General features: G+C 35.7%; 3 protein-coding genes across 4 annotated transcripts; 1 reads left to right on the top strand and 2 right to left on the bottom strand.

The window, feature by feature from the left end:
• On the bottom strand, nucleotides 7,133-7,906 carry LOC18610465. Its single transcript, XM_018115022.1, has one exon. It carries the CDS (start codon nucleotides 7,904-7,906, stop codon nucleotides 7,133-7,135), a length of 774 nt encoding a protein of 257 aa, XP_017970511.1.
• LOC18610461 (E3 ubiquitin-protein ligase RDUF2) lies at nucleotides 13,002-13,724 on the bottom strand. Its single transcript, XM_007046126.2, has one exon. It carries the CDS (start codon nucleotides 13,722-13,724, stop codon nucleotides 13,002-13,004), a length of 723 nt encoding a protein of 240 aa, XP_007046188.2.
• On the top strand, nucleotides 14,362-16,181 carry LOC18610460. Of its 2 annotated transcripts, none has more exons than XM_007046124.2 (2): nucleotides 14,362-15,032; nucleotides 15,533-16,181. In XM_007046124.2, the coding sequence occupies exon 1, from the start codon at nucleotides 14,397-14,399 to the stop codon at nucleotides 15,003-15,005; it is 609 nt and encodes a 202-aa protein (XP_007046186.2). In that variant the 5' UTR covers nucleotides 14,362-14,396; the 3' UTR covers nucleotides 15,006-15,032; nucleotides 15,533-16,181. The 2 variants fall into 2 exon arrangements, with proteins under 2 accessions (XP_007046186.2, XP_007046187.2); XM_007046125.2 differs by having other exon boundaries at nucleotides 15,734-16,096.

Below are 17,074 nucleotides of genomic sequence, written 5' to 3'. Positions count from 1 at the left end.
ACTACTGATGGTAGTTTAAGAGTGTTTAAGTGGTCTTGTTTGCAGCCATAAGCTATCTCAGTAATACATATCATTTTGGAAGGAGGATTAATTGTTCCAAAAGAGCAGAAAGGCTTTGCTTTTAGCAAATTCTTTTTTGGGGAGGGTACGAGGGGAAGAACAACAGCTCGAAACGTACGGTCTCTTCAAACCCCATTCCACCCTTACCACTAAGCCAAAGTGGCTGCTTTTAGCAATTTGATCATAGAAGACACTCTGGTGGAGATTATGGACACAAAATCTTCATTCTCCCATGGAAAGTGAATTAAGCTGACTGAGAAAAACTTACTACTTTCCTTTGGAAAGGAAACAGCTCTAAAGCTAGTGGAGATAAGGTTAATTAGAATTTGCCAAAAATGTACTGCTTTCTGTATCTAATTTTCTGGCCAGATTTGATGACAAAGCTAGCATTCAAGCAGCATAGTGTGGGCTTGTTAATATATATATCAATGTAAACCAGGTAAAGTTGTTTAGGTGCCTACTAAAACTGTTTTCTTTTTTCTTTGCTTAGTAACTAAAGCAACCTAGCTAGTGCAAATTGGCAGGAAATTATGTTTGGTTTTGCTAGTTCTATCATTAAGTTCAGTTTCATGGCTAGTTATCAATCCTACTTAAGCCTAACTGTAGGGGACATTGGCTGAGAGATTACTTCAATTTGGTTTCTTGCTAAGATAACGGCAATATAACCACAGTTTTTATTCGGTGGGTGTGCTGCATTCATTTCATTCACAAAGGGAGAAGTCTCTGGCAAAGTGAACCTGGACGCAACTGTGGGACAAATGGGAGGTAAAAGAATGCATGTGGTGTCAGTTGCATGTTGCTGTACTCTCTTCCTGCTTTTTCACTCAAAATTTCTTTTTCCAGCCTTTCCTTTTCCAGCTTTCTCATAACCAGAATCTGGTGCATTAACCCGACAGGAACATGATTTTTTTGGGTAGTGCAGATGTTACAAGAGATTTTCGCTAAAATAAACAAAGGGTTCTTTTTTAAATGGACCTTATACATAACGTGTTTTTAACAATAAATTTTTTCATAATTTTAATTGTTTTTAGTTAAGAGAATTAAAATTTAGATAAAATTACTTTTAATGAAATCGACTCATTTATTTGACTCAACGTCTTAACCCGAAACCTATTAACGGGTCAAGTATGTTTAGATTTACGTATCAAACTGACTTATATTTTTTGAATTTTTTTCACTAGACTATTCTTTTTTGGAGTATTTCTTACCAGAAAGAAAAACGTTTAAGCATTTTGAACATTTTGGAGTAATTTTTGACACACGAAGAAAACTTGTGAGCGTTTTGAATATTTTTAAGTATTTTAGAGTATTTTTGATATATGAAGAAAATTTTTTGAATATTTTGAGCATTCATATTCGTTAATTATGTTGTTAAATAGAATATGATGTATCATTTGAAGTTGTTGATCTTGTTAAATGGAATGCAGTAGTTTTGGTGATTTTTAGAAATTACGTGACTAGTTTTTAGGCATTGCGTGACTGACTTTGGATATTGCGTGACTGACTTTAGGTATTGCGTGACTAGTTTCTGATAAGGCATTGCGTGACTAGTTTCTGATAAGACATTGCGTGATTAGTTTCTAATAAGGCATCGCGTGACTAACTTTGGGTATTACGTGACTAGTTTTTGATAAGATATTGCGTGATTAGTTTCTGATAAAGTATTGCGTGACTAGTGGATAGGTATTGCATGACTAACTTTGAGCCTTGTGTGACTAGTTTTGATAAGGTATTGCGTGACTAGTTTCTGATAAGACATTGCGTGACTTGTTAGTAAGGCATTGTATGACTAGTTAATAAGGCATTGTGTGACTTAAGCATTGCTTAAAAATCAGTCACGCAATGTCTAAAAACCAGTCACGTCATACCTAAAACCAATCACGTAATACCTAAAAACTAGTCACACAGTGATTAAGTCACGTAATACTTAAAAATCAGTCTCACAATACTTAAAAACCAGTCTATTCAATTTCAACTTCTCAATTTTGGGGTTTTATGAATAAACTAATAAACTCAAGAACCTAAAACATATACTTTTTTTTTTTTGCTAAGCCATGAAATTGTGCATTTCATAAAAAATAGGTTACAAAACTCCATAACCATCCAAAGCAAGAGAAAATATATCCCTATCGGGAGGGCTTGCTCACTCCCTTTATACAAAAGCAAAATATATCATCTTCACAAAATATTCCCTGAACAATTTCAACTCAAAATCCCATAAAAAAAAATTAAAATCCCTAACAAACATACTTAACAATCATCCCAATCTCAGATACAACAAAACCGTGAACCACCATAAAACCCATCAAACATGCTTTAGCTGTTCTTTCTCCCTGAGCAAAATCGCTACCTACAAAGAGCAAAATCGCTGCCTACAAAGAGCAAAATCGTTGTTCATTGCCCTTAAGAACCTCAATATCCACCATTCAAAAAAATAAAACAAAATAAGAAAGAGCTTGATGTCATCTTTGCGAATTGGATGGCGAGATAAACATATTTGAGCAGAGAGAGAAATCGAGATTTAATTTTGAGATTTTTATCTGGATGGCGGGAGAAAGAAAACTAAAACCATTTTAATTTGTTTGAAATTGTTTAAAAGGTATTATTGTCAAGTCATACCAAAAATTGACCAAAAATAGTTAAAATTATAAAAAATGATATTTTTGAATTGAGCTTATGAAGAATGTTATTTCTCACAATTTCTTCATAAACAAACCTAACAAAATTTCTTATTTCTTCTTAGTACCTCAAATAGCTGGCTTACCTGTTAGAATAGCTACTACTTAATGACTTAATCTTCATGCCAAGGGAAATAATTCGAGTTAATGTTGTCAAGTGTAAAGGGGGTTCTTGAGATAGGAAGAAGTAGCGTTGCAAAGAAGTAAATGATGTACCGGAGGCAACGGAGAGAAAGATAGGAACAGTTTCTGAAATATTAAGTAAGGTTGAGTATCTGAGTGGTTGATACTGCCCAATAGATGGTTTTCAACGGTTTCAGTTAAAAAAGGTTTGGTCAATTGGCTCCGGTTGAGGAGGCGGTTGATCGTGGTGTTTTAGACGGTTAATCGATTAGGCCATCGAAGGGGAATCCTTCCCCCGACACCGATTGAAAAATCAGCCCTTATAAAGTGAAAGGCTAAGCTCTAACCTTTCTTTAACATCATCTTTCTAATCATCCCTTCACTCTTTGCTTTGAGAACTACTCACGACGCTCACAGGGGTTTAAGTTAAGCTCTTTCCATGAAATCCATTACAAGGGCATGAAACTATAAAGGCATACTAACAATTCTTAAAAAAAGGTAAGTGAGTTGTGAATGTTCTTTGCTACTAAAAGATTTTCCTCTTTTTCTATTGAAAGTGTTGAGAAATAATAAATGTCATCAGTCATTCTATGACAACATTTGAGAAGGAGATTAAGGTTGTTGTTTATGAGGTTGTTTGGTGATGTTTATTGTTTAGTAATTAAATCAAAGGTCTGGAAAGAAGAAGACCAGGGCTTACAAACACAATTAAAACATGCTAGGGATTCAATTGAAAGCTTTGAGCAGATGTCCATCACCACCATGTTTGTTATGCTAAATTTGCTTTTGCAACCGTTAGAACCGATTGATCATGGTCGGTCATGGTTTGATAAGCTTTTCCTTTGGCTCGATTGGTGGTGGTCGATTCCACCACCCTTGTCAGTTGATTAGTTGTGGCCTCCTCCACAATCGAGGCCGACCGAACCGCTAGATACTCTCCCTTAATATTAAGTATCGTGACTAGTGGAAGAGAATAAGTAGACAATGTATAGGAGGGCTAGCGAGAGAAGCTCTGAGTGAGAGTAAAAAAGTGTCAAAAAGTGAAAGTCTCCTAAATTAATTGTAAAAGCTCTATATATAGTGCTAAAAGTAACAATTATAAAAAAAAGTTTTAATACACGTAATGAATGATATTATTAAAGGGAGTTTTAATGTTAGGTAACTATTATTGAGAGTTAATGTCGAGTAACAGTTAGCAACTCATTATATGACTGTTGAAATAATTAAATGTAATAAGAGTTGTACGTAAATAAGTGTAAAAGAAGAAGTTGTACGTGAATAGGTGGTAAAAGAGGAAAACACTTGTATTTTAAGAAAAGGTTAAGATAGAGACTTCTTAACTATCTCCACATCTGAGCCATTAAATCAAACTTTTCGAAACATCTCATTATGAAAGTAACCCATAAACCCCACTATCTGTTCCTGATTATTCTCATTGTCATATGTGTAAAGTGATTATTTTATGCGAAGTAATTGCTTTATTTGTATTAGTTGTTCTACATGAAATAGTACTTTACTTATTCTAATTATTTTATGTGAAAGTAGTAATTCACTTCTTTTAATTGTTTATGTAAAGTAATGCTTCAATTGTAATAATTGTTCTCATTATTTTTTATACAATGTTATGCTATAAAGTAATTTTTCAAATAATAAATATTAATCAAAATCAAGTATACACATTAGGCACGAGGTGTGGTATGATAAAGTTGAAAAGGTTTTTTACCTTATGAAAAGTGAAAAGAAAAAGTTGAGAAGTACAAACCTTAGAGATGAAAGAGTCGGATAAAGCCAGAAAGCTTTCTGTCCACTAGCTACTATTGTTCTACTTCTATACCCTTCACTTTCCCTCAAATATTGACCAGGTTCAATTCCAGCGACATGGACGCTGTGAATTTCACTCACACCCCAATCATTTTTCCAACTACAGATCACCACTTTTAACTGTGTCAGCACCTAAGGTTCGTGAAACTTGCCTAGATATACAGTAAACCTTCTGTGCATTAACATACCAGAAAAACTGTAACACGAGAAAGGGAATGTCAGCTGTTCCCTGGAGTTCCCCTGACCACTTCACCAGGGCTATTTTAAAGACCCTTTAACTGAGGGAAACTTCTTGCCCTACTGAAGTGTTTGGGGGAACTCTGGGTGATAGTTGGTACTGGTTTAGCAGGAAATGTTAGAAACACATTTCGTGTATTGGCAGGTCTTTCCAGTACCATGTAAGCTACTTCATCCTTTTATGTAATTCAATGTCCCGTTTGATGAAACCATCATTGTCACACATGTTCATGCGACATAGTTATAGTCTCTCTCCCTCACTCTCCTTCCATCTCCTTCTCCTGTGCCTTCCCATCTGCTGACAACATTGTAATCTGGAATATCTTTTTTGGTTTCTTTCTGCTTCATTGTTCTGTGCCTTCTTTTTTGCTTATTGTTATTTTTCTTGATTTTCATTTTTCATAGGCTTGCCAGATACCGTGCTTTAAGTTTTATCTTGCATAATTATTATGTACTGCTTCAATATTGCCTACCTTGAGAATGGATATCTTCCCAGATTAGGGCCTCTATCCATTTCTATTACTACCATGTTTCTGGGTGATTTTTCTTTTGTCCCCTATTCTGTCTGCTGCCCTTCTTCCTTTTGGTGGTATCTACTTCAAATGAGAGTCTAAAACTGCTCATTTCTCTTTGCATTTGACCTTAGAGGTATAGGACATTGTTTTCCCTTGAGCTTAGCTTTTCCCTTCCTCTCTCTCTCTCTGGTTGGGAAGAATGCGCTCAGCCTTTAGTCATTTACTCCATGAAAACATACATACTACAAGATTTTGTTTTATTTGGAAGCACTTTCTATTGCCTAATAAATAATTGATTCTGAAGCATATGATGAATGAAAAAGATGATTCCATGTGACTTGTAAGCATTCAGCATTGATACCATATGAAACAGGAAGAAACTCAAGAGCAAAATGAATACTTATTCCATTAAATGTTAGTACATGACACTTTTGTGAAAATATCTTAATCTATGTTGTGTAGCTATTGAGTTACTTGGTATTAAGGTCTCATGCAACTCCTTCAAAAAAAATAAGGATGATTTTGTCTTTGTTAAGGATTTTGTTGAATACTAAAGTTACTTTTTTCCTTTCTGCTTGCTTTCAGATGATTGCACAGAAGAATTGGGTACACCAGTAAATTAAAACTAGCTGATAATATAACGTTAACTTTCCATAAATATGGAGGCTAGGCTACATATTATATAGGATTCCCAGAAACTACAGCATAAATACTGAATAATGCTGATGTGTAGCAAATTTCAAGTGTAAAATGAATATAGGCATTGCAATAAACAAGCTGACTAAAGCCTATATGTAGGAATTCTGATGCAGAATGTGAAGAACATATGTTTTGTCTTCTCAGACAAGCAAAGCACCATTTTGATTTCTACCAATTCAAGCTACTTCAAGAACCAGGTATTGTTCAAGACTTCAAGTTGGACAGGCGAAAAAGGAATTAGGTTGAAAGAACTCAGCTCAAATGCAACCCTTGGGACAGAACAACTTGACCATAACTCATCAGAAATCTAAACTGTTAAATGCAAGCTCCTAGTGTGCAGAAAGTTACTAGCCAGAAGATATTCCTCCATCATACCAGCCTAAATATTCTACTGTATTTCAAATTGTACATATTAGCCGATAAAACAAAAAGTTTTGTTTGCCATGTCAGAAGCTAATTTGCCTCACTACAAATAACCAATCATTCAGCAGGAGCTTAGGCTGCAGACAAACAGACAGACATAATCTATATAGAACATGGATGATTTACAATGCCGTGTTAAATGTTTCTGGAATTTTCATAGCATCTATTTCATTGGTGCAAGGCATTGATTTCAGCCTTTCCTCCCGAGCTTACTCCTAGCTGGAGTAGAACTTAATTAGATACGAAAGAGATGGAGAAAATAACGGACCACGATAATATTAATCAGTTTAGTAATGCATCAGAGAAGTACAAGAAAATATATCAAAAAACAGACCAAAGCTAGACACAACCATTAAAATAACTAAAATGCAAACACACAAAACCAGAAAAAAAAAATCTATATTCATTCCATGTACTGCAAACTTCCATCATGTACACTCAGCATAAATTCAAAACCTAATGGAAGGAAAAGAAAAGAAAAGACAACCTCTTCAAAAGCAATTAACAAGTTATCCAACATGAGAAGAGGTTTATCTCATCGACTAGAAGCAAGAAAAACGAAAAAAGAAAAGCTCTTCACTCTGTCGGCATCTCAAACCGACATACAGGGCAATAGTGGCTTTGCTTCAGCCACTTTTCGATACAGTCACCATGAAAAATATGAGAACATGGCATCCGAGAAGCATCTGATCCAACCTTGAGTTCCTCCAAACATATAGCACAGTTTTCAGCTTCCAAACGCTCTTTCTTGATTTTGTCGTCAACTTTTTGATCGCATTCAACAGCTTCCACTCGAACACTCTTCAGCATCTTCTTGACGGATGACTCCTTGGCTGGAACCATGTTATAGTTGCTTGATTCAAACTCCGATGCCGATTCTTCTAGAGCTCTTTCGATCAAAACCTCATCTTCCTCTTCCTCGTTTACGTGTTCCACAAACGTTCCCCATAGCACTGCTTGCAAAGGCAAGACTTGACGTCCCCTGTTGGACTCCGAGGTTCCGATGCTAACTCCTTGTCGGATGATTTCTTTGATGATAGCACGGCACGGACGAGCGTTGGGGTTGAGTCTGAGTCTTACTAGCATGGGACCAAGGATTTGGTGAATCCGATCACAGTTTTTCAAAGCCCGGAGATCAAAACGAATGGTTTCTTGAGAGAGTAACATGCCTTCGTCGTCAAGATCGACAAACTGATCGGTTAAGCAATAATGTCGCCTGAATCCAAATTGAAGGGCGATGTTTAATTCAATTTGGACAAAAGGGGGAGTGGGGTAAAAGATTTCGGGTTCGGTCAGAGGTTGATAAACAATATGTTGCATGTCATTGCAGTAGTAAATAGCGGAAGCCATTGGTTGAGGGAAGAGTTTTCTCTTGAGCAATCAAGTGAAAATCTCAGTGGAATTTATAGTAATGGGCAATGGCGGTAGCAAATCCTAACTGATATTAATGAAATATCAGCTGGTAATTATGAAGGGGAGGTAGTACCTACCAGCTGGGAAACAATTACGAGTTTTTTTTAAAATTTTTTTTTGAAAGATAGGAGTTTCCTAAAATATGTCAAATAGCTCAAAAGTAAACTTGTAATTTTATTAATGTTTATGTAAAATTCAATTTTGTTATTACATATTAAAGAAAATGGAATCATAATTAAAATAAATTTCAAATTTATGAAAAAATAATAAAAAACCCCAATTTTTGACATTAAGATCCACCTTTGTCTAGCAGTATTTTATTGTAATAAAAACAAATTATATATATATTTGATAAAAATAAAAATAAATTACATTTGGTAAGATTTATTACGTTGCTGATATTTTAAAATTTTGTCAAGTTATATATGTATCATTTTTCAATAATTGACATGGGTTTCCACATCTGTCCAATTAAATTCTGACTGTAGCTGAAAATTATATATATACTTATATATGGTACAAATGAAGACAAATCAAAATTTTTAAAATAAAATTAATTTGGTAATTAAAATAAAATTTTGAAATTATGAAAATGGCTGGCATTTGAATTAGGTATTTTGGAGGGTTTAACTTCTTATTAGCTGCAAATTGTATGTTTGTTAAGGATTTTGTTGAATACTAAAGTTACTTTTTTCCTTTCTGCCTGCTTTCAGATGATTGCACAGAAGAATTGGGTACACCAGTAAATTAAAACTAGCTGATAATATAACGTTAACTTTCCATAAATATGGAGGCTAGGCTACATATTATATAGGATTCCCAGAAACTACAGCATAAATACTGAATAATGCTGATGTGTAGCAAATTTCAAGTGTAAAATGAATATAGGCATTGCAATAAACAAACTGACTAAAGCCTATATGTAGGAATTCTGATGCAGAATGTGAAGAGCATATGTTTTGTCTTTTCACACAAGCAAAGCACCATTTTAATTTCTACCAATTCAAGCTACTTCAAGAACCAGGTATTGTTCAAGACTTCAAGTTGGACAGGCAAAAAAAGGAATTAGGTTGAAAGAACTCAGCTTAAATGCAACCCTTGGGACAGAACAACTTGACAATAAACTCATCAGAAATCTAAGATACCAGTCTAAATATTCTGTTGTATTTCAAAATGTACATGTTAGCCGATAAAACAAAAGTGTTGTTTGTCATGTTAGAAGCTAATTTGCTTCACTACAAATAACCAATCATTCAGCGGGAGCTTAGGCTACGGACAAACTGACTGACATAATCTATATAGAACATGGATGATTTACAATGCCACGTTAAATGTTTCTGGAATTTTCATAACATCTATTTCATTGGTGCAAGGCATTGATTTCAGCCTTTCCTCCCGAGCTTACTCCTAGCTGGAGTAGAACTTAATTAGATACGAAAGAGATGGAGAAAATAACAGACCACAATAATATTAATCAGTTTAGTAATGCATCAGAGAAGTACAAGAAAATATATAAAAAAACAGACCAAAGCTAGATACAACCATTAAAATAACTAAAATGCAAACACTCAAAACCAGAAAAAAGGTAATCTATATTCATTCCATGTACTGCAAACTTCCATCATGTACACTCAGCTTAAATTCAAAACCTAATGAAAAGAAAAGAAAAGAAAAGACAACCTCTTCAAAAGCAATTAACAAGTTATCCAACATGAGGAGAGGTTTATCTCATCGACTAGAAGCAAGAAAAACAAACAAACAAAAACTCTTCACTCTGTCGGCATCTCAAACCGACATACGGGGCAATAGTGGCTTTGTTTCAGCCACTTTTCGATACAGTCACCATGAAAAATATGAGAACATGGCATCCGAGAAGCATCTGACCCAACCTTGAGTTCCTCCAAACAAATAACACAGTTTTCAGCTTCCAAACGCCTTTTCTTGATTTTTTTCTTCACCTTTTTTATCACACTCTGCCGATTCCACTCGAACCCTCTGCAGCATCTTCTTGACTGATGACTCCTTTGCTGGAACCATGTTATAGTTGCTTGATTCAAACTCCGATGCCGATTCTTCTAGAGCTCTTTCGATCAAAACCTGATCTTCCTCTTCCTCGTTTACTTGTTCCACAAACGTTCCCCATAGCACTGCTTGCAAAGGCAAGACTTGACGTCCCTTGTTGGACTCCGACGTTCCGATGCTAACTCCTTGTCGGATGATTTCTTTGATGATAGCACGGCACGGACGAGCGTTGGGGTTGAGTCTGAGTCTTACTAGCATGGGACCAAGGATTTGGTGAATCCGATCACAGTTTTTCAAAGCCCGGAGATCAAAATGAATGGTTTCTTGAGAGAGTAACATGCCTTCGTCGTCAAGATCGACAAACTGATCGGTTAAGCAATAATGTCGCCTGAATCCAAATTGAAGGGCGATGTTTAATTCAATTTGGACAAAAGGGGGAGTGGGGTAAAAGATTTCGGGTTCAGTCAGAGGTTGATAAACAATATGTTGCAGGTCATTGCAGTAGTAAATAGCGGAAGCCATTGGTTGAGGGGAAGAGTTTTCTTTTGAACAATCAAGTGAAAATCTCAGTGGAATTTATGGTAATGGGCAATGGCGGTAGCAATTGCTTACTGATATTAATGAAATATCAGTTGGTAATTATGAAGGGGAGGTAGTTGCTTCCCGCCTGGAAACAAATACGAGTTTCCTAAATTTTTTTTCAAAGATAAAAGTTTCCTAAAATATGTCATATAGCTCAAAAGTAAAGTTGTAATTGTACTAATTTTTATATAATATTCAATTTTGTTATTACATATTAAAGAAAATGGAATCATAATTAAAATAAATTTTAAATTTATGAAAAAATAATAAAAAATTCCCAATTTTTGACATTAAGATCCACCTCTATCTAATAGTATTTTATTGTAATAAAAACAAATTATATATATATTTGATAAAAATAAAAATAAATTATATTTGGTAAGATTTATTACGTTGCTGTTTTTTTATAATTTTGTCAAGTTATATATGTATCATTTTTCAATAATTGATATGGGCTTCCTCATCTATCCAATTAAATTCTATGGCTGAAAATTATATATATATATATATGGTACGAAAGAAGACAATCAAAATTTTTAAAATAAAATTAGTTTGATAATTAAAATAAAAATTTGAAATTAACACAATTGCTGGCATTTGAATTAGGTATTTTGGAGGGTTTAACTTCTCATTAGTTGGAAATTGTATATTTATTGATTTTTCCTGATATATATATATAGATTGCATATCTTCTTAATATTTAATCTTCATTTATAATTATTTTTGTGTATCATCAAATTCTAATACCCAAATTTTCATTTTAAAAAATATATATTATCCAAATAATGTAATTACTAATGCTATTGTTAAAATTGATACAGTGTAAAATGTCAAAATTCTCTGATGAGATATGAAAGAAAAGCATCATCCAGGTAATAGGTTAATGTGCAGAAAGAATTACTTACTATGTTACAGAACCAATGATATCATAAAGCAAGTTCCCACTTCTAAACTAATATTTAATACATATGATTAAGCACTAAGGCAATTGTATTCCATATCTGACAATTATGGAAAGGAGCACAATTTTTGCCTCATGGAAGAAATGGATGCATAAGAAAACTGCAGAAAGAATTACTTGTTAAGTTGCAGAACCAATCATATCATTGCTTTATAGAAGCAAAGCAAACATATAGCAACTTCTCAACACTTGAAAGCAGAATATCAAATTACATTCAATGAATCTGATTTGATTTCTGCAACAGAACATTTGTTCTGTCTTGTATAGAAAGTAGTTTGTCCTCTGCATATTGGGCTGAATTTCTGAGTTCATTGACCAGTCTCTCAGTTTCATGCTTGAATGCCTGGTTCCCGATAACAACAAACAAGACAACTAGTAAATGACTGTGCAAGTAACCAGAAAGGATTGCTTTAGATTGGGAAATCATATATGGAATTGATCCTTATAGTTCACCTAAGCTGATTTCTTATTACAACCTTTTGATATACTCTTGATCAATCTATACTTAACCTTCCATTCACATAAGAGAGGACCTCATCTTGGAGGAGAGTACTAGCTTTGCCAGAGTTGTTCACCTAAGCAATCACCATGGTGAAAGCCTCAAGAGACAAGAGGTCAAAGTACATGCTGTGTACCAATTGTCAGTGTGTTCTCGTTGCTTGAAAGCTATATGCCAACTCTGCAACAGTAGCTGTATTGTCAAGGATATCGACATCCGATTGCCTTTGAAGCATTGCTAGTGAATCCAAATCTAACCAAGGAATGACATGTTGAAAGTTAAAGGGAAAACAGAAAGGAAAATATTAATAAAGAAATACAAAACGTGCAGGTCAATGAGCCAAGAGGTTTGCTTAAGGGAAGACAAGATAAATAAAATAAAGAAACGCCATCTGAAAGAAGTCAGCAGATGACCAGCACTGAATACATCAGAATGAAATCAGGGAACACAGCAGCTGAGAGATGAACACCCTTTAACCAAATAAGTGAACATGATGTAATACCGCATATTGAAATAGAACATAGCACCACCAAATCCTTGGCACAGATAAAATAGTTGACTTCTTTTCCCACAGTATCCTACTTCATCTCATAGATTTCATCGTTTTCTCAAACAAAAGACAAAGAAATCGTCCAATGCAGCAACAACAATCGAATATTTTTACATTCAAATCGTAGGGTTGGATCGAACAAAACATAAGAGTACTCAGACAGGAGTAAGCTAAGACCTGGTAATGCATCATAGAAGTAAACCAAAATATATAAAAAAACAGACCAAAGCTAAATACAACAATTAAAATAAATAAAAAGAAAAGAAACAATCTATTTTCATTCCATGTACTGCACACTTCCACCATGTACAAAACCAATGAAAAGAAAACCTCCTCAAAAGCAATTTACAAGTTATCCAAATTTAGAAGAGGTTTATCTCTTAAACTAGAAGCAAGAAAAACAAAAAAGAAAAGCTCTTCACTCTGTAGGCATCTCAAACCGACAGACAGGGCAATAGTGGCTTTGCATCAACCACTTTTCGATGCAGTCACCATGAAAAGTATGAGAACAAGGCATCTGAGAAGCATCTGATCCAACTTTAAGTTCTTCCAAACATATCACGCAGTCATCAGCTTTCACGAGTCTTTCCTCGATATTTTCTCCACCCTTCTGATCACAGTCTCCACCTTCGACCCTAACCCTCTTCAGCATCTTCTTCACCGATGACTCCTTCGCTGGAACCATGTTATAGTTGCTTGCTTCAAACTCCGACGCTGATTCTTCTAAAGCTCTTCCGATCAAATCCTCGTCTTCCTCGTGGTTTACGTGTTGCACAATTGTTCTCGATATCTCTGTGTGTAAAGCCAAGACTTGACGTCCCTTGTTGGACCCCAAGTTTCCGAGTCTACGTACGTGTTGGATGATATCATCAATGATATCATCGAAAGAGGGAGAGCTGTGGATGTGATGTCTTCTTAGCACGGGACCAAGAATTTGGAAAACCTGATCACGGTTTCTCAAAACACGGAGATCGAAACCAAGAGTTTCTTGGGAGGATAAAGGGCCCTCTTCGTTGAGATCGATGATTTGATCTGTTGAGCAATAATGGAGCTGGAAGTTGAGTCGAAAGGTGATGGTTAGTTCAACTTGAACGAAGCTGGGAGTAGGTAGGTCACTACGTCGGTAAGTAGCGGAAGCCATTAGGGAAAATTTCGAGGAGAAAACTTCTCTTTGGAAAATCACAGAGAAACTGGAAATTTCAGGTGGTATTTATAAAGGGGAAGGGAGGTAGTTGCTTGCCACCAAGGTAATCCTATTTGTAATAAAAGGGAGGTAGTTGCTTCCTGTTAGGAAACAAATAGGAGTTTCCTAAATTATATCAAATAGCTGCAAATCAATTTGTCTAATTCAAATTGTAATTTTATTAATTTTTATGTAAAACTCAATTGTGTTATTACAGATTAAAGAAATTGGAATCATAATTAAAGTAAATTTTAGATTTATGAAAAAATAATAAGAAATTCCCAATTTAAGATCCACTATTATCTAATAATATTTTATGGTAATAAAAAAAATTATATATATTTGATGCAAATAAAAATAAATTATATTTGATAAGATTTATTGCTATTTGTAATAGGATTTCTGTAGGGCCTGGATAACTTGCTACTGTTGTGCAAACTGCAGCCCACTTTACTTTTGACACCTTTGTCACTCTTTATGGGCCGAGATTGGGCCCACAAACAACCAGAGAGTGTTTAGCATGCCACGTGGCAAATACATGACCAGCAACGGATCAACCTAACTACCTCTCGTTTCCCTCCCTCTCCCTCTCCCTCTCCCTCTCCCTCTCTCACAAACGGATAAACCTTCATGGCCACCACTTCTCTCCTTTCGCCGGCCGCCGCCGCCGCCGCTTCCAACACCCACCAGTCCCTCCACCTCTCTTCCAAGTTCCCCTTCCCTAACCTCCTCTTCAAGCCCACCTCCAAAACCAACGGACCGATACTATCCACCAAGCTCCACGTTTCCTACCCAACTAACCAGCCCGCCACGACCAGCACTCCCTCCAAATCTTTCTCCAAAAACCCCAAAGAAGAAACCATCTTCTTCGATGGTGGAGCCCACTACGGTGACCTCATAGCTAATCTGCTTCTGGGTTTCACTCTTCTGTGGCTGCCTTTGACACTGGCTGCAGTTTCGAGAGCTTTTTTCTTGAGGTACAGGTTCACCAACCTGCGGGTGACGGTGATTTCAGGACTGACGGGTCAGGACAGGAGTGACTTCTCTTACAAGGTGATTAAGGACGTGCAAGTGGTGCCACGTTTCATCGGTGAGTGGGGTGATGTTGTCATTACCTTGAAAGATGGGACAAAGGTTGATCTTAGGAGTGTGCCTAGGTTTAGGGAGATTGCAAAGTACTGTCTCTCCATGGCTGACAAGCCTGTTGTTTTGAAAGAAACTGAACGTAAAGGGTTCTAGAGCTTAAGCTTCCTCTTACTTGGAAAGGTATGTAAATTTTGGTTTTTTGGTTTTGATTTTGATAGAATGTTGGTGTCACATTTTATAGTTTTATTGGCAAGATGATGGAATCGAAGATAATTTGTACTTGTTTCAATTTCTATTTGATTATATGTGTACAATTGTTGGGTTCTTGAGTTATGAATTTCAGTAAGAAAGTGGTATTTTGCTGCAAATCAATTCACTGGCTGGTGGCGAAATGCTTTTAGTATATCTTAATTCTTGCAACAAGGAAAAGGAGAAGGAAAATACCAATGAGAATATTAACATTGCAATCACACATAGTCTAGGTATACTCGTTTAATGATTTAAACGGTTGGCAGTCCTTAAGACAATTTTGATTGTTATATTTTGGAAGTGTAAAGAGAACTTGATGTTACTTATCTCTGAAATGATCTTCACAGAAGAGTCAAGGAAAGGCAAAGATCTTAGCCTTCCTGCATTGCATTTTTCAGCGGTTGAACTTATCCCTAAAATGATCTCTGCAGCTTTATTACACTTGACAGAACATGATTATGTTCACAGGGGGCATTTAGCAGCATATAGTTGAGGTTCTGTGTTTCGGATTATGCATTTTGACTTCACTGGAGATATTTGGTGTGAAATTTAGAGTATTAAAAAGTAGTAGTAGAAGTACCCTGATCAATTTCTCTTGTACTGTTGATTTCTGAGGGAGATTTTCTTTCCAGTTGAGAAGTCAGATCATTGGCTGAGGAGTTAATGAAATGAAATTGGGGCACCAGAAGATAGGGTTATGAAAATTGAAAGCTCCGTTGAAACAAGAAGCAAGTTGCAAGAAAGAAGAGGAGGTCTTGGATGGTACTTTCGTTGTTCAATCAATCAAATTTTCAAGTGAATTTCTCTGAAAATTTGTGAAGCATATGATTTACAGGAACTTAAATATCGATCAAAAAGGTTTTGGATTAATATGCTTTACTATTTCTTGAAAAATATTCAAGTAGCTAGCTAGTTAGTTCAAATTTCCTTTCATGAAATAGATCCTGAATAGCTTTGAGCCAATACTCCAATTTTCCAGATTTCTCTGGATATGACATCGATCTGGATGCAACAATGTGGCATATGATCAGTTTGATGGTACCTGTTTCGATCTTAACTAAAAACCATTCTTGATAGATATTACCAATGTGCACATGTAGTTACATAATCCATCCAAAAGTATTTGATTGTTCCTTCTGAGCAAAAAAAAAAAAAACTGATGATTCAATACGTATATGGATAATTTGATAGAACACTGGGAACTTGTTTAAAAGTGAGAGATCAGATTTTCCTCTGCAAAATTTATATATGTTCGTATGAAGATTGCTGTTGTATGCAATGAAAGAAGAAAACTTCAGGAACTGTTTAAGGTGTACAAGAATCTTCAGGATTCTACTATTGCTTCTGTTCTGTTTCTGCCATTGGTAGGATCACTCTCATCGGGAGCAATCTTGATCTTAAAAAAAGGGGTATCTGATTCCTGTTTGAAGCCCGTTGCATCACCAGTAGCAGTATGGACTGGAGTCGGGCAGGGGAAGCCTACAAGCCTTCGTAAAGGATTGTAAATGTGATGGAATTTTCGAAGAACATAGGCAGCCTGCAAGCAAGATTGCTGCTAGACATAGGGGAAAGACAAAAACGAATTTGCAGCAACCATACCTTTGTTTACCAAAAGATGAAGCGAAATAAGCTGTTTAAGTATGCAAAAAAAAAGGGCAAATTCGAAGTAATTTCCCATTAGCTGCTAGAGTAAGAAACTGTTTCATGGTGAAAATTAGAAAACTGTACAAGGTTGTCCCATATTGATTACCATTTTCCCCACACAGACAAAAGAAAATGTTATTATTAGAGCAACCAGCCTTTGTTTCTCCTTTTTTGTTAGCTCATTTGTGGGTTGTTACGCTTACCCACCATTTGCTCATGATGAACACACTAGAAAAATGCTCTAATTCCACCTCCAACCTGACCAGCCCTGCCAATGGTGACAGGAAAAAGTATTGGTATCTTCTCAATTGTTGATGGGTCACAACAAC

Source organism: Theobroma cacao, chromosome 2 (genome assembly GCF_000208745.1).
Source record: "Theobroma cacao cultivar B97-61/B2 chromosome 2, Criollo_cocoa_genome_V2, whole genome shotgun sequence".
NCBI lineage: Eukaryota > Viridiplantae > Streptophyta > Magnoliopsida > Malvales > Malvaceae > Theobroma > Theobroma cacao.
The sequence above is the reverse complement of the archived record's forward strand: the minus strand, read 5'-3'. Positions and strand labels throughout refer to the sequence as shown.

Excerpts from the sequence above, each read along its gene's own strand:
- LOC18610460 (XM_007046124.2), top strand. The coding sequence starts at position 14,397 with ATGGCCACCACTTCTCTCCTTTCGCCGGCCGCCGCCGCCGCCGCTTCC.
- LOC18610461 (XM_007046126.2), bottom strand. The coding sequence starts at position 13,724 with ATGGCTTCCGCTACTTACCGACGTAGTGACCTACCTACTCCCAGCTTC.
- LOC18610465 (XM_018115022.1), bottom strand. The coding sequence starts at position 7,906 with ATGGCTTCCGCTATTTACTACTGCAATGACATGCAACATATTGTTTAT.